The sequence below is a fragment of the Pongo pygmaeus genome, chromosome 2 (assembly GCF_028885625.2).
Source record: "Pongo pygmaeus isolate AG05252 chromosome 2, NHGRI_mPonPyg2-v2.0_pri, whole genome shotgun sequence".
NCBI lineage: Eukaryota > Metazoa > Chordata > Mammalia > Primates > Hominidae > Pongo > Pongo pygmaeus.
In genome coordinates, this window is record NC_085930.1 from 150898084 (window position 1) to 150916799 (window position 18716).

An 18716-nucleotide genomic window follows, 5' to 3' on the forward strand; every position below is an offset into this window, starting at 1 on the left:
AACTTTCTGACCTACAGAAGAGCTGAAATATTGCCTGAGCCTAGTTCTACATCTGTTAACTTTAGGATTGGTTTAGCCATTTGCAACCTAACATGCTTACCAAAATCTCTCCAATAAATAGAAATTCAACAAACCTTGGGTCAATACTACAATAAAAGTACAGAGCTAAGAAATACAGAAGTAAAAAAAAAAAAATCCTTTTTCCTTTGAGGCTCCTGCAAATCAACCACTGGCATCTACTAATCAACATCCAAGTCAAGCTTGCTTTCTACCCAACTCCAGGCCTCCTCCTGTGTGACTTGAACCATGTTCAATTGCTAAGATTCATTCTCTACTCTACTTAAGCATTCCACACCCACGGTCATATCCTCACCTTTACATGGTCTACCACTCAAAGTCTAATGCTCCAATATTTGTCAGCACATAGGAAGAAAAGTTTTCAGTTTTTTCAATCTTACTTCTTAAATACCTAGACTTCCAACTCACTGCAAACTTTAATCCCTCAGACATTCCCTTTTCTTCCGACCAACCACTCCTAACTTTGGTTACTTTCCCAGATCTCATGGTCTATTACTTTAACAGCTTGCCATTGCACTCTCTAATACTTAACCTAAAAAAAAAATTGTGGCAAAATATACATAATATGAGGTTTACCATTTTACCTATTTTACGTGTACAATTCAGTGGCAGTAAGTACATTCACAACGTTGTGCAACCATCACCACTGTTTCTAAAACTCTCATCACCCCAAACAGAAGCTCTGTAACAATTAGGAAATCATTCCCCATTCCTTCTTCACCCTATCCCTTATAGCCCCTATTTTATTTTCAGTGTCTATACATTTGCCTATTCCAGGTATATCATATATAAGTAGAATTATACAATATTTGTTCTTTTATATTTGGCTTATTTCACTTAGTATAATATAACTTAGTTTTCTAGATTGATCCATGTTGTAACATGTATCAGAAATTTATTCCGTTTTATGGCTGAACAATATTTCACTGTATTTATATACTACATACTGTTTATCAATTCATCTGTTGGTACACACTTGGGTTATTTGCACCCTTTGGCTATCATGATTACTGCTGCTTTAATATCGGTGTGAAGTATCTGTTTGAGTCTTTGTTTTCAATTTTTTTAGGTATACACCTAGAAGTGGAACTGCTGGGTCATATAGTAATTCTATGTTTAACTTTTTGAGGAACTGACAAACTGTTTTCCACAGTCGTTGCATCATTTTACATTTCTACCAGCAATCTATGAGGGTTCCAATTTTTCCAAATCCTCACCAACACTTGTTATCTTCCTTTTTTCAAAATTATCACCATTCTAGTGGGTGTGAAGTGGTATCTCATTATGGTTTTAATTTGCAGTTCCCTAATTACTAATGACATTGGGCATCTTTGTGTGTGCTTATTGACCATCTGTATATTACTCAAGTCCTTTGTCCATTTATGAACTGTGTTGCTGTTTTCTTGCTGTTGAATTGTAGGAATTCTTTACATGTTCTAGATATTAATCCCTTACTAGGGATTAGGGATTAATATGTTACATGCTTCGAGGTTACAATTTGCAAATATTTTCTCCCATTCCATGAGTTGTTTTAGATGGTATCTCTGAGGGATTATCTAATTTCAACTCCATTCAATGGGTAAAATCTTTGGGAAGATCCACTATCGTAAATTTTGTTCTGTGTATAATTTGTGCTATTGGTTTATTGTTCACGTGTAAAATTGGAAAAAATATTCTTCAATTCAATCATGATCAGCACCAAGCTATGATTGCTATGGTTCATATAAATCAGAGAAAAGGGGGAGATGTAGGGAGACCCCCTGAAACTATGGCTACAGAATAAAAGATGAAATGCTCCTGATTATTGTAAATACAAAATTGCATGCAGGATTGTGTAAAGACAATGCCAGGTTGGACTGCCAGAATGAGCCAACAGTGCGTGATGTGCTTCCCCCTGCAGAGAGCCTATGAATGGACGTGCAGTCAGGGAGGTTTCACATCACCAAGATTCCTATCCCAGAAAAGCAGATGTTCATAGCTCTGGGAATGGAATGCGACCCTTGTGGAGAGCCTATAAACGGACGCATGGGGGGGTGCCTGTCCATATGGATAAGATAGGGCTATAAACGCCCTCATCTTGCCACGGCTCTTCTAGGCCTCTTTAGGGTTAAGACATACTCCCTTCTGAGAATTTCTGGTCTAACTGGTTGTCTAGCTTCACGTCCTGTTTCCACGGATTATCTGTAACCAGCTTTTGTTGCAATTGTTACTACTGATCAATATCTTGCTAATCATAGGTTATGGAAAGATTGTGTTTCTGTTTTAAGGCTCTGTTAGAAATTACTGATGCACACACTATATTGTAAATTCTTATCTCTGTATACTGAACCTCTACATACAAATGTACTGTACTTCTACATACAAATGTTATGTTAAAGAATTACTTCATCCCCATGTGACCATCTCATCTCATAATCAAATGACCCTAAATCTCTCACTAACCTACCCCTGCCCTCACTAAACTTAATAATAAATGCTGGTATATCCAGTGCATTGTTAGCACCACGGGACCAGAAGGCGGTGACCCCCCTGGACCCAGCTTTCACTATCTTATGTGTGTCTATTATTTCTCTACCTGCTGATCTGCCTAGGAACAAAGAGAGAGCCCTGTTGCATTGTGGGCTGCTGGCCAGATCCCGCAATATTCACTCTGTTGATAGGGTCCCATTTTTCACCTTTATTAATGGAAATCGCAACATTTACCTAGATCATGAGCATGTTACTTCTTTTCCCTTTAGAGATCCAAATGGTCACCATTATCATGAGTACAAATCAGAGGAGTGATTTTCTATTGTTTTAGTCCTCAATCTTGGATGAAATTACAAACCAAACCTACCAAGATGCACACCTTCCCTGTTACATGCTGCAGGTGGTTTTCTGAAGCCTACCTGCATATTAGATATCAATGACTAAATTTTTTCAGACATTTTTAAAATGCAAATTGCACATTATGTCAAATTAATTTTAACATAGCTTATTGTTTATAATTAAATTTAGGGTAATTTTTCTACTTTGGAGAGTTCCAATAGTTAAGAAAATTGAAAAATTAGTCATCATAAACAAATGAAAAAATAAATGTCCTCTGATATATAAAGTCCAATTTATCTATTTTTTATTTTGTTAACTGTTTTTGATGTCATTTAAGGAATCGCTGCCAAATCCAAAGTCATGATGATTTTCTCCTGTTTTCTTCTAAGAGTTTTTAGTTTATAGTTTAAGCTTTTAAATTTAGGTCTTTGATGCATTTTGGGATTCATTTTTGTATACGGTATTAGGTAAGGGTCCAGTTTAATTCTTTTGCATGTGAATGTTCAGTTTTCCCAGCACCATCTGTTGAAAAAACTATTCTTGTTCTGCTGGCTGGTCTTAGCACCTTTGTCAAAGATCAGATTGTGTTTGATAAAGATAAAATCTGTTGATATATAATTCTTCAGAGCCATTCTACAACAGCACATACTTACACACTTAAATCTGATGTTCAATCCCTGGTTTCAGCAAAAATTTATAAGGCAATTTGTACCAGGAGTTGGGTACACAGCTATGAACAGAGACACACAGCACTTTTGCCCTGATGACTGTACTTTCTACCAGGGAATTTAAACAAATAATCAATTACTCAGTTGCTCACTTACAGCCAGAATACGCCCTATAAAGGATAAACAGAGGCCGGGCACGGTGGCTCACAACTGTAATCCCAGCACTTTGGGAGGCCGAGGCAGGCGGATCACGAGGTCAGGAGATCGAGACCATCCTGGCTAACATGGTGAAACCCCGTCTCTACTAAAAATACAAAAAATTAGCCGAGCGCGGTGGCAGGCGCCTGTAGTCCCAGCTCCTCGGGAGGCTGAGGCAGGAGAATGGCATGAATCCAGGAGGCGGAGCTTGCAGTGAGCCGAGATAGTGCCACTGCACTCCAGCCTGGGCGAAAGAGCGAGACTCCGCCTCAAAAAAAAAAAAAAAAAAGGATAAATATAGGTGCCATGAGAGTATTTTAACAGATGGCCCCCGTGTGGTGGTCAGGGAAGGCTTGAGAAATGACAATGGATCTCAGCTCTGAAGGACAAGAAGGAATCAGAAGTATGAACATTCCCAACAAAATGTGCTATATGTTCAAAGGTCCTAGAGCAAGATGAAGCATGTCTTAGAGGAACTGAATGGCTAGTGTGGCTGAAAAGCAATGAGGGGGAGAGACAAAATCACAAGATGAAAGTGGCATCATTAATTTATAACATAGAACAAGACAATCTAGAATACTGATTTTTCAAGTAATAGCATATATTCCAATATTCACTCAGCACTGACTTGGGTTTATTTTATCTCTATCAACAAAAAAAGGAAAAATGAAGGAAAAGTGTAAATGGTAATATTGTAAATTAATTGTCTTAAACCCTTCTAACACTTTACACCATTCTGTGGCTCTTAATATATTTTAAGTCATAAGTAGTTGGTAAGACTCATTAATGTAAGTATCAAATACTACAATAAAAATCTATTTTGTGCAATGGGAATATAGAGTAATTTGTGTACCTATATAATGAGATTGTAAATTAGGGCTGGTATTCTTATTCATCTGTATACGCAGTGCAGCCCCCAGCAAAGTGCATTACTCCCTGTGAGCCCTCAAACAGTTATGAGTGAATCCCGGCTCCCGTGACTCACAGTTTGTGTTGCTAATTGGCACACACCCTGATCTGAAGTTAGCTGGCAGAAATCTCCCAAGAGACAGTGACTAAAGAAACAAAACAGCTCGTGATTTTTTTTTTTAGAACAAAAGGAATTTAAAAGAACCAAAATGGAAGTGATATCAGTTAGGGTTATTTTAGAAAGCAGGCTAAACACACCACTTTTTGAATATATTGGAAAAAAAGCTTAACCTGAAGAACATGAAGAAAGCTCAAAGACTGAAAAAAGTTAGTAAGTTTCCTGGTCCGTAACAGGAGGATGGGGGAGAGACAGGGAGAAAAACAAAATGAAAGTTCAAAGTTTTAGACCTCCTGACAGCAACTGTGAGGAAAATAATGTTTCTATGGCCATGAGGACAGAAATGCACCATAGATGCAGGAGGAAAAAAACAACAAGCTGGGAGGAGGAGCTGCTGGCCAGGACTGGAACAAACAATAGGTTTTTCCACAGGGTCTAGTCTGTCTCTCCTTTTCTCTCACAAATGAACAAGAAGTGCTTCTGGCTGGCCCTGTGCTGTGCCCATCTGTGTTGTGTCCTGGCTGTTTGCTAGGGCTCTTGAGGAATCTGTCAGCATCATACACCACATTGGCTCCCTGGGGCCCAATGAGCAGAATAGGCTCCACTCCATTATTTTAATGTAAAAGAAGCACAAAGCCTTTCAGTCTTTTTTCAAAAAATATCCACTATTTCAGTTTCTACAAGAATGTTCCCAAAACTCATGAAAGAATACAAACATTTCAAAAAAGAAAAAAGGACAGCCAAGATAAAAAACTCACAACGAATTGCTTTAGGAAGAAGTCTTATCCCTCTACAACACCACCACCACCAGTAAGGAAAGTGAACTGTCTTGAAATCTAACTCTTCTATTCCTTCTAACGGTGATGTATAGTCCTAGCATCAGACAAAAACTCTGCTCCCTAATATTCTGACCTTACTGTCATGAGTGATATGGTAGCCAGGTCCTGATGAAAGCAATCACTGGGGCCAATGGCCAAGTGAATGTGACACATCCAATCAGTTCTTTCCCTGAGAATACTCCTCCCTCCACTTTCATCCATCCACTTCCCAGATTAGCGTCGGTCCTGCTTTGCTGGCTTTTTCTTCCCTGACTCACTTTAAATTTGGTGGAAGGGGGGACACACAGTCCAAATCCTTAGCTTGCTTTTCTTTTCTCCACATAATCTCTACCAGAGAACACACCTATTTTTTGAGACTTCATCTACACCAATGGTTCCAAATTGGGGATGTCCCCAGGGGACATTTAGCAATGTTTTGAGACATTTGTGGTTGGTACAAATGGTGGTGAGGTGGGCTGGGGTGCTACTGACATCTAGTGGGCAGAGGCCAGGGATGCTGCTAAACAGCCGTAACACCACAGGACAGTCCCCATGACAACGAATTATTCAGCTCAAAATGTCAACAGTGTCACTAAGATTAGATACCTTATCTGTACAGGTAAGTTTAATTCATTCATCCCTTCATCTGACAATATACTACTATTTAAGATTTATTTAAGATTTGCCATAACCAAGGCCAGTGCTGGGGAGTGGAGTAAGCACAGAGGAACTGCAGATGTAGGCATCAATCTGAGATGCGTCATGCCCTGAAAAAAAAGAGTACTGGGCCGAGCATGGTGGCTCACGCCTGTAATCCCAGCGATTTGGGACGCCAAGGCAGGCAGATCACTTGAGGCTCAGAGTTCAAGACCAGCCTAGGCAACACGGTGAGACTCCATCTCTATAAAAATTTTAAAAATTAGCCAGCCATAGTGTGGTACACACCTATAGTCCTAGCTACTTGGGAGGCTGATGTGGGAGGATCCCTTGAGCCCAGGAGTTTGAGGCTGCAGTGAGCTATGATCGTGCCACTGCACTCCAGCCTGGGTAGCAAAGTGAAGACCTCATCCCCCAAAAATGAAAATAAAAAGAACCTGACAGAGATGTGCTATGCCTCAGTCCAAATTAAACCAACGTTCTAGTCACCTCTGAGATATTTACACATTCACATGTCCAAAACCAAACATTTTATCATTTTTTCTTCTACCTACTCTCACTACTACCCAGCCCATTCCTCCTTACATTCTCTATGATTTCTATCATACAGCCCAAACATCAAGGCCAGCAGTACTGGTAAATTCAAATTTCTTCTTCTTGCCTAATACTGAATTGGAAGCCAAGTCCTTGTGAATTCACCCTAATTATATTTTTCAGATTCATCTTTTCCCCCTCTGCTCACTTTTCTTTCCCACTGCCCAAGCTCAAGATGTCCTTTGGAGCCCAATGCTTTAACAAAGACATATTTTACAGTGGTGTGTGTGGGTACGTGGGCGGGGGGATTTGCGGGGAGAGAATGTGGGTGTGTGTTTAAACCAAGAGACAGAGAAATACATGCTAGCTGGGGGAGGTGGCCGAGGTGGAAGAATTGCTTAAGCCAAGGAATTCGAGACCAGCTTAGCAATATGGTGAAACCCCATCTCTACAAAAAATACAAAAAAATTAGCCAGGCATAGTGGAGTGCACTTGTAGTCCCAGCTACTCAGGAGGCTAAGGCGGGAGGATTACCTGAGCCTGGGAAGTTGAGGCTGCAGTGAGCTGTAATCATGCCACTACACTCCAGCCTGGGTAACAGAGTAAGACCCTGTCTCAGGAAAAAAGAAAAAGAAAAAGAAAGAAACATGTTGAAGGCAATATGGGGATAATATAAAGAACATATGCTTCTGAGTCAAAAAGACAATTTAGAATCTTGGCTCTATTTGCTCACTGAGCAACCTTGAACAACTTATTTCTCTGTAAAAATAGATATGATGCCTAAATTATAGGTTTGTTGTAAGGATAATGGAACTTGGGACTGTCACAGATGTATGTTTACTATATAGTAGCTATTACGATATTATAACTGTGTTTAGCGTATATATGCCTCATATGCTATAGACAAATCTTAAATTTAGAGTAGACTGAAAATATAAACCATAGCACAGTACTGTGTTTCTGAAATTTGTGAGTTTCCTCTGACTCTTTTTAGGTATAATTTTTTAGATCTTTGATCCATGCTTGTTTGAAAAGCTAACTTACCCGAAAGAAAGAAATGGATAATTTTGATGACAGTTAAGTCTTTTTGTGGTATTATATTATATAAGTCAAGCCCAAATGACATGCAGTGAGCATACAAGCCAGAAAGCAGGCACATTTCATCCCTCTTAACCAAACAAAACTATTCTCAATTCACTAAGTTAAAACTCCCCAAAGAGAGTTCATAACCATGTACTCACTGTGGCATGAACCCAGCAGTAGGGTGCTTATCACAAAATGTACTTACTTGTTCCACGTAATAAAAGTTGCTCTCTGTGTTGAAATGCCAAGACCAACAATTTGATTCATCTGTATTCCTGCAGCTAAAAGTAAAGATGGATAAAACACATGTTTTAAAGCTGTGATATTTTTCTTTATAATATTACAATATGGAAAAAAAAATCCAATATAATCTTTAACAAAAATACCTGGGTTTAGCATTCTAACAAAACAACTGGAATTAATAAATAAAGCATTACTAAGATGATTCTGCAGCATTTTTTTTTACTTGAAGAAAACAAAGGTTGTTTCTTGTTTTTCGTTTTTGTGTTTTTTGTTTTGAGACAAAGTGTCACTCTGTTGCCCATGCTGGAGTGCAGTGGCGCAATCTTGGCTCACTGCAACCTCTGCCTCCCGGGTTCAAGCAATTCTCCTGCCTTAGCCTCCCAAACAGCTGGGATTATAAGTGTGCACCACCCTGCCTGGCTAATTTTTTGTATTTTTAGTAGAGACAGGGTTTTACCATGTTGGCCAGCCTGGTCTCGAACTCCTGACCTCAGGTGATCCGCCCACCTTGGCCTCCCAAAGTGCTGGGATTACAGGTGTGAGCCACTGTGCCCGGCCTTAAAGGTTGTTTCTGAATAACAAAGTAGCTTTTTTTGTTTTAGGTGTTGGGAAAAAAACAAATACTATTCAAAGTATGTCAGATTTATTTTTTCTTGGTAATAATAAGATTGGATCTTAATTTAAGCAATAATCAATCGTAATAGAAGCTGGTTAATGACAATAAAGGAAAACTCTCAAGGAAAGCAGTATAATTATTGAAGCTGAGACCTTATTTTCAACACAAACTGATGCCAGGATGCAAATAAAAATATTGACTTTTTGGTCCGAATTTCTTAAAATATAGCAACTCGAGTATTTTTTGTGATATTCTTTAAAAATCTATTTATCCCACCGGGAAAATCTGGGACAACTTCAATTTGAGCATTGAGGAAAACACATCAACCCCCATATAGTATTCCAAAGTTATTCAACCTGAATCTAACTGGGAGGAAACAATCAGAAAACCTCGAAATGAGGGACACTCTACTAAACTGGCTTGTACTTTTGAAAACTGCCAATGTCATAAGAATGTACTCTAGATAAAAGGAGCCTAAGCCGACTGACAGCTAAATGCAATGCCTCCTCTTTGGCTGGGTTCTAGATTGAAAAAAGAAGTTTTTTGTTTTTGGTTTTCACTAAGACAAGAGCGAATACTGAAGACAGAGCATTAGAAAACAGTGCTGTGTTAATGTTATACTTCCTGAGTGTTATAATTGCATTGTGGTTATAGGAGAAAATACTCCTTTCCTATGGTTCAGAAAGAAAAAAACAGTTTGCAGAAAATGGTAAACATTACAAAATACGTTTGAATCTACGAGAAAGATATACAAGAGTTTACTGTACTATTCTTGCAACTTTTGTATAGACTGAAATATTTCAAACCAAAAAGATGAGAAGAAGCAATTCAGCCAGAAAAATGAAGTAAAAGGTCTTTTAGAATTTACATTTGCAAGTAATCTTTGCCATGTTCTCAAGCAAGGTTGCCATTTCAATGTTTTGAGATGTTGTCAATGTTTAAGAATGTTTCTAACATTCTTAAAGAACTAAGACTTAGACCATAGCTTTGGCCAGGAGAGCACTTTATGTTAAGTGGCCAGAAAAAAACAAATAAAAACTTATTTTACAAGAGAAATAACTCAGTTGTAAACTCATGAGAGTAGAAACTATACACTGTAACTTCTGTTTATAATCCTCTGGTATTTTGTGCCAAACAGGAAATCAAAACAGCACTAGCTATAACCTGGAATGAGGAAATGGTGAGCATTTATATTACAGCTGAAAAGAGACAAACCAGAGGACACAGCAGATGTTACCTTTCCCTGACAAAGGAGCTCACTGTGAATTACAAATTTCTGTTGAAAAATACTGGGAAACTGTAATCCCAATAAAATACTATATATACGTATAACTTAGGAAAACCACAACTACAGAAGCCTGAGGAAAACTCTGATTACAAAAAAAAAAATACCATAAAGATTATTGTTATTTTTATAAATCCAATTACCTTTGACTGCTTCTTTTATTACGGCAACAAATTGAATCCAAAGAACATCAGGATCAATTTCTACCCAGCCAATTTGAGGATAAAGATTTTCTACCTATTGAGGAAAAGAAGATTTAGTAAAAACAGCATTAGATCAAGTCAATAGTATGGGTCTTTCGGTCTCAAAATTACTGGTTAAAATAATTAACATGATTTTATTATCTAATTAATTTTTGTTGTTAAAATTGAAAAAAAACGCATTTATGAAATAAAAAAGGACTACACGCCAACACCAAAATAGCAGTAACTCATGAGTTCACAGAAGACTTTAGCTTTGTTTATCTCTACTTTTATTTTCTAAGTTTTCTACAAGAAGGTGTGTTTTTAAAATAAGAAAAAAAGCCTTTTAAAAAATTAAAAATAAATTTTAAAAAAAGTGAATTCCAGTTCAGACCATGATAGAGTAAGCACACTCCACCCTGTCTCTTCCGCTAAATACAAATCTAACACCTGGACAGAATGCATGGAGCAGCTATTGTGGACTCTTAAAAAGTATATGGCAGCAGGTGGACTGGGGACGTAGATAAGAATTCAGGTACCACGGAACTGGTGGTGAGTTTCCCATTTTTCTTCTGAAATCCCCTGGCTTAGACTCAAGACATCCTGAAAACCAGAACTGGGAACTAGGGCACAGAGGAAGCGCCAGGAAAAGCTCTACTGTTTTGGCTCAAAGAATGAGAAAGGGAACTGCTAACACTCAGAGGAAATGGGGCAGATCTCCCATTTTTCTTTTTTCCCTTGTCTCCATACTTTTGTACCCACAAAATCCTGTAGCAGTGGCAGCAGCAGTTAATGATGGTATCGGGGCATCTCAACAAGTACCTAAAATCCTGAGGAAGGTAAAACTTCCTCTCCAATCAGATGAGCGGTGATCCCAAGAGGGTGTGGTTAACCCCTATGGCTTTTTTTTCTGTGTGTTTCCGCTGCCTAACCCCAGACATACCCAGCCGAGTGGAGTAATAAAAGCCCCAGCTTTTTGGCCAGGGACCACAAGGGGAGGTTCAGGGAATCAAAAAGTACCAGAACCGTCCGAGAGGGAGGAACTTGGAAAAGATACCACAGAAAGTTGTGTATGAACTCTTAGGCTCACCCCAAAGCTGCACTTGTATGGATGTAATCCTAAACACTATACCAAAGATATTAAGAACAGAACTAAAGGATAGACCACTGCCCAGGTCCCAGACTGACTACTAGGTTGCACACACACAGGGCAGATCCAAATAGTACTGCCAAGATTTTGAAAACAAATCTGAATTGAAACTGCAGTCGTAAGACTGAATTTGTAGCCTGAACCCAAATGCAATAAATACCTGCTAAAAGAAAAACAAAAATCCTCATAGGATTTATAAAAACCCCAGGGTCTTTTAACATAATATTCAAAATTTCTTGGATACAATCCAAAACTACAAGGTATATGAAGAACCAGAAAAAACTCACATTGGAAAAGATAATCAAGAAATGCCAATGCCAAGATGACACAGATATCTGATAAACAGTCTAAAGCAGCTATTATGAAAATACTCCAAGAGGAGTGAATACACTTGCAACAAATAGAAAGACAGTCAGTCTCAGCAACGGTAACTGCAGTAATCATTTAACCACATATGTGTATATCAAGGTCAGTATATCAAGACATCATGAAGAATGCCTTAAATATATCCCATTTTAAAAAGAAAGAAAAAAGAAAGTCATAAAAGACATAAAAAAGAAAAGTTTTAGAATTGAAAAATGTACTGGTCAAAATTTAAAACTTACTGGATGGGCTCAATAGCAGAAGGGAGATAGAAGAAAATTAATAAACTTGAAGACAGACCAATAGAAATTATCTGCGCAACAGAAAGAAAAAAGATTGGAGGAAAAAGAAGAACAAAGCCCCAGGGACATAGCAAAAGGTCTAATATTTCTTTAATCAGGGGTCTCCAAAGAAGAAAAGAAAGGGTACAGAACAGGAAAAAAAATTACTTGAGGGAAGTAACAGTGCTAAAAGCTGCCCAAGTTCAGTGAAACCTATATATTCAAGAGGCTCAGGAAACCTTTACCAGAATGAACCCAAAGCATTACACACCCAGATATCATAATTAAAATGCTGAAAACTAAAAGCAAAAAGTTTGAAACCAGACATTTCACATTTACAGAACAAAAATTTAAATGACTGTGGATTTCTCATCAGAACCAAGAAAGCCAGAAATAAATGGCTCAACATTTACAGTGTGCTAAAAGAACCACCATCCCAGATTTCTATAACAAAATCCCAATAGTATTTTTTGTAGATTCTAAAATTTATATAAGGCAAAAAAACTAAAATAGCCAAAACAACGTTGAAAAAGAATAAAGTCAGAGAGGAAAAAAAAGAATAAAGTTAGAGGCACACTACCCAATTTCAAGACTTACTATAAAGCTACAGTAATCAAAATAGTATGCTATTGGCATAAAAACTGACACATAGATCAATGGAACAGAATAGAGAGTCTAGAAATAGACTCACACAAATATGACTAGTTGATTTTCAACAAAAGTACAGGGGCAATTCCATGGAGAAAAGATAGTTTTTTCAACAAATGGTGGTGTAACAATTGGACATCCATATGCAAAAAAAAAAAAAAAAAAAAATCAGGCCAGGCATGGTGGCTCACGCCTGTAATCCCAGCACTTTGGGAGGCTGAGGCGGGCATATTGTCTGAGATCAGGAGTTCGCAACCAGCTTGGGCAATGCGGTGAAACTCCGTCTCTACTAAAATTAAAAAAAAAAAAAAAATAGCCGGGTGTGGCAGTGGTACCTGTAGTCCCAGCTACTCGTGAGGCTGAGGCAGGAGAGTTGCTTGAACCCAGGAGGCAGAGGTTGCAGCGAGCTGAGATCGAACCACTGCACTCCAGCCTGGGCGACAGAGCAAGGCTCCATCTCAAAAAAAAAAAAATCAACCTCAACCCAAACTTTGCAACTTACAAAAATTAACTCAAAATGGATCAAGATCTAAATGTAAAATGTAAAACTGTAAAATGTTTAGAAGAAAACACAAGAGAAAATTCTTGTGACTTGGGGTTAGGCAAAGAGTCCTTAGAACGCCAAAAGTATAATTCATATAACAAAAAATTGATAAATTGGACTTCATCAAAGTTAAAAACATTTGTTCTGCAAAAGATACTGTTAAGAAAATAAAAAGACAAAAGTACAGACTGGTAGAAAATATGTGCAAATCACATATCCAGCACATGACTAATATCCAGAATATATAAAAAATTTCAAAACTCGACAGTAAGAAAACAAAGAACTCAATTTAAAAACGGGCAAAAGACTTCAAGCACTCCACCAAAGAAAACATGTGGATTACAAATATGTACATGAAGATAGATATTCAGCATCATTAGCCATTAGAGAAATGCAAGTCAAATCAAATAAGTAAAGTTTTAAAAACTAATGATACCAAGTATTGATGAGGATGTGGAACAACTGGAACTCTGATACATTGTTGGTGAGAATGCAAAATGGTATGGCCACTCTGAATTTCTTGCTAAGATAAACATTCACTTACCATATAACCTAGCAATCCCACTCCTAGGTATTTACCCTAGAGAAATTTACCCTATAAGGTTGTACACGGGACTGGTTCAAAGTTTTTTAATGTTCCCTTTAAAATCTGTACACTAATGTTTATAGCAGCTCTATTCATGATCACCAGAAACCAGAAACCACCTAAATGTACTTCAACAGGTGAATGAATGTAGTACATCCATATAATAGATACTACTCAGAAATAAAAAAGAATAAACAAGTAATATACATAACAATATGGACAAATCTCAAAGGCATTATGCTGAAAAAAATCCAGTCTCAAAAGGCTACTTGCTGTATGATTCCATTTATATGACATTCTCAAAAAGACAAGACTGTGTCATGGAAAACAGATCAGTGGTTAGTAGAGGTTAGGTGAGCGGCGAGATGTGACTACAATAAAGTAACACAAGGGAGCTTGGGGATTACTTCTACACATGTCCTAAAGTTCACATAACTATACACCAAAAGTCTATTTTACTTTAACTTAAAAAATAAAATAAATTTTGTAGGCTGGATGCAGTGGCCTGTAATCCAGTACTTTGGGAGGCCGAGGCAGGAGAATCGCTTGAGCCCAGGAGTTCAAGATCAGCCTGAACAACATGGCAAAACCCCATCTCTACAAAAATACAAAAAGGGTGTAATGGCCCACACCTGTAGTTCCAGCTACTCAGGAGTCTGAAGTGGGAGGATCACCTGAGTCCAGGAGGTAGAGGATACAGTGAACAGTGGCCACGCCACTGCACTGCAGCCTGGGAGACAGAGGGAGACTGTCTCAATCAATCAATCAATCAATCAATCAGTAAACAAATTTCATAAAAATCTATGGCTTCAAGTTAAAATGATGGCTTAAACATATGCATGCATCTCCAATTCCTCCCAGTCTATTAAAAGGAAAACATTAACAAGGTTTAAATGCACAAGGACAAAGAGAAGAGCAAATAGGATCAGACCAGATTTTAATAAAATTTTTTTTTTTGAGACGGAGTCTCGCTGTGTTGCCCAGGCTGGAGAGCAGTGGCGCAATGTCGGCTCACTGCAAGCTCCACCTCCCGGGTTCACGCTATTCTCCTGCCTCAGCCTCCCGAATAGCTGGGACTACAGGTGCCCGCCACCACGCCTGGCTAATTTTTTGTATTTTTAGTAGAGACGGGGTTTCACTGCGTTAGCCAGGATGGTCTTGATCTCTTAACCTCGTGATCCACCCGCCTCAGCCTCCCAAAGTGCTAGGATTACAGGCGTCAGCCACTGCACCCGGCAACAAATGTTTTTAATACGAACAGTGAGTGGGCAGGTGGTACATGGCTTAGGACAGAGGAGGAAATGCCAATACCTCACTGCCTGCTCAGATTACACTGCATCTCTACTCACCCTGGCTCCCATTTCACTCAAGAGTAAAACCATTATTCCTTATAATGGCCTATAAGACCAGAGTCAGGTCACCTCTACCTTTCTCCTCAGAATGTGAGCTCCTAGAGGGCAGGGAATGTGTTTCCTTAGTTCATTTTATCCCCAGCATCTAGAAGTGCTTACAGTTTCTTAGATAGTCCATAAATATAAAGTGAATATATGAATGAACATATGAGTGAACTATGAGAGTGATGCCCGTAAGCAAAGGGCAGAGATTCTAGGGTGGAACTCTGGAAATTAGAGGTTCCTCTGAAAGCTGGGATGCCAGATGGGGTTGTACGTAGGACTGGTTCAAAGTCTTTATAAGGAGCCCCAATTCCTTTCCTCCAGCCAGATCACTGCCCCTCCCTAACCTGGCAGAAAGAGAAAGTAAGAGATTTATTTCTGGAGGGGTTGAACCAGAGTTCTGTACTTGCAAATGACAGATATACCTAAGTGCCAGGGCAAGGCATGGTACCAAAAAAATGCAGATAACCAATCAAGATCACTAGGTAAGGAAAATTTCTAACATGTAGTATGAAAAGGCCAAAATAAAGAAAAAGGAACTCTGAGGAAACAGTGACAATATGGGGAGTATAAGTGTTACACAAGGTGATGTGGAAAAAGAATCTCTTATTCCCCAGTGAGCTCATCAAAAAAACAGATTTAACACAATCTATTCTCCTTCTGTCAATTAATACTTCTGCCCTTTCTAGGCAAGGCTTTTATGACTACAGACTGTAATAGTTTAACTAGAAGAAACACTTTCTTACCCCAGAAAACTCAATGTGGATATCATTGCTTCAAGGCTATAAACCTTCAGACTTGACTCAGGGTCACTTCCCCCCACTTTACCAATCAGGATGTCACATACCATCCCCAAACAAGTTGCAGTAGTGAAATCTGTTCTTTTACAGGAGAACCAAACCAAAATTAGATCAAGAATATAATAAAAGTTAAAAGAAAATTTTTTATTAAAAAAAAAGACAACAACCACCTGGTCTGTTTTTCAAGCATGTACAGAGAGTACACAGTATTACTCTTTGGAGTGACCTTTCTGTCCTGTTCTTCCAACCAAGACATTATCATTTTTTATAGTTTCTCATAATGGCATGATGTTCCACTGGGGAACATGATAAATATTCTCCATTTTTCAAACCAAAATATCAAATGTTCATATGTGGAGTTTCCAACACAAAATATTCTTCTAGTAGTTAATTCGTATATTTGAGTCCCTAAGAAAGATTTTTCAAAAAATACAAATTACAGAAAAAAGCTAAAAATGTATCTCTACTGTTAAACATTTAAAAATAAAGGCCATAAGAAGTAAGATTGACGTCTTCTCACAGCCTATTTTGTTCTTGTCTACAAAAGGGAATCTCTTTTTTTTTTCTTTTTTAAAAATTTCTTTCCCAGTATCAATCAAATCATACACTAAGAGGTTTTAGGTTTCTATTATACATTCTTTCCATTGGAATATTACAAGAGGTGTAATTTCCACTTGACAGAATAAACACAATCAAGTTCTGTGTCTAAGTCATAGAGCTCCATGAATTCCTAACATTTTAACTGCAATTCAATTATTTATTCTGTAACGATGAGGTAATAAACCAGGTACTAAGCAGCAATGTAGACCGACAAGATCCTTGTTCCCAAAAAACTCAAATTATCTGCAGTAAAGGACCAGTTGCTAATTGTTTTTTTAAAAAATTTCTATTCATTGGCCGGGCGCAGTGGCTCACGCCTGTAATCCCAGCACTTTGGGAGGCCGAGGCGGGTGGATCACCAGGTCAGGATATCGAGACCATCCTGGCTAACACGGTGAAACCCCATCTCTATGAAAAATACAAAAAATTAGCCAGGCTTGGTGGCGGGCGCCTGTAGTCCCAGCTACTTAGAAGGCTGAGGCAGGAGAATGGCGTGAACCCAGGAGGCAGAGCTTGCAGTGAACCGAGATCGGTCACTGCACTCCAGCCTGGGTGACAGTGCGAGACGCCATCTCAAAAAAAAAAAAATTATATTCATTGTGGACCAGCAATTTTTAAGATACAATTAAGTTTCTAGTCCTAGTGCAGTAACTTGTGCCTGTAATCGCAGAGCTACAGGAGGCTGAGGCTGGAGGATTGCTTGAGCCCAGGAGTTCAACGTTGCAGTGAACTGTGATCAGGCCACCTGGGGGACACAGTTAGAATCTGTCTCTAAAAATAACAATAATTTTTATAAAGTTTCCAGAAAAAAAAAAAAGGCATACAAAATAAAATCCCAAATGTTTCATTACTAGAGTCAATAGACATAAAATTATTCTGCTAAGTTGCTAAACAAGTTCCTAAATGCTTAGTTTTCTTTTATTATCTCAATCCCAGCAGCCCTGTAACTACACTTTAAGCAGTACTGCTATAAACTCCTACCACACAGAGAGGCATTGCTGCACATTTCTTAATCTACCACTGTGCTTTATCCGGGAAGAGCAGGCATTCTTTTTGTATTTTTATTTACTCATATCTTTCTTTTATCCAGACACATTTTCCACAGTTTAGAGTCTGTGCAAACCTTCCTGGCCTCCTGCCACTCACAGCAATCTTGATCCATCTTTGAGATTCCTCACTTCATTCCTAAAAAAACTAATGATCTGCCCCAAATTATATATTAACTGTGAAACTTTGCACTTTCTGGTAATTTATTTCTTCCTTTGGTTCCAAATATTTCAATTCCTTAAAAGAAAAGCAAAAACAAAAAAAAAAACAGTGCTTAAAAGTACTTTGTGTCTAGAATTATAAGGGAGACTTTAAAAAGTATCATGTTTGTGATAAATACTCTTAGAAAGGTAATGAGTACCCAGTCACTGAAGGGTGGTGTCTGCCTTTCATTTTTCCTTTCAGGCTGGGATAGGGATAGTGTGTGGGTGGGTGGGCAGTGTTCCCACACAGCTAGCCAGAGAAGGGACCAGGGAGCTGCTACAGTTCCCGTTCCACTGTCTTGGTCCTGAAACCTGAATGGAGGCCGGGCGCAGTGGCTCACGCCTGTAATCCCAGTGCTCTGGGAGGCTGATGCAGGCGGTTCACCTGAGGTCAAGAGTTCAAGACCAGCCTGGCCAACATGGCGAAACCCTGTCTCTACAAAAATACAAAAATTAGCCAGGCATGATGGTGGGTGCCTGTAATCCCAGCTACTCAGGAGGCTGAGGCAGGAGAATTGCTTGAATCTAGGAGGCGGAGGTTGCAGTGAGCCGAGATCATGCCATTGCACTCCAGCCTGGGTGACAGAGCGAGACTCCGTCTCAAAAGAAAAAAAAAAAACTTAATGGAAGTCTGATGTTTTCCCAGAACAAATGCTCAAAGCAGTCACTACTCACTGGCACTCTAGCTGGACCTGCTCCTGGGCAAGTGCTACAAAGAAAAACACCTCTAAGGTGGTGGGAAGAAGAATGGGACACTGAGAACAAGGGGGAATACAGTGCTGCTGGGAATGGTTAGGTAACTGATGGCTCCGGCCCTCCCTCAAATTTCTAACATAAAAAGATGTTGGTACTGGGAAGAGAAAATAAGAACACCATAACAGGCTGGCCGCAGTGGCTCACGCC

The 18716-nt window shown here is 38.8% G+C and overlaps 1 protein-coding gene across 1 annotated transcript in view; it reads right to left on the reverse strand.

Annotated features, from left to right (window-relative positions):
- The window catches only part of GK5 (glycerol kinase 5), a 74193-nt gene that overhangs the window by 53987 nt on the left and 1490 nt on the right, over positions 1-18716 (reverse strand). Inside the window, exons 2-3 of the mRNA XM_054480207.1 lie at positions 10159-10252; positions 8077-8152 (exon numbers count right to left, since the gene is read on the reverse strand). Coding sequence (XP_054336182.1) covers positions 8077-8152; positions 10159-10252 — 170 coding nt within the window. The remainder of the gene's footprint in view (positions 1-8076; positions 8153-10158; positions 10253-18716) is intronic.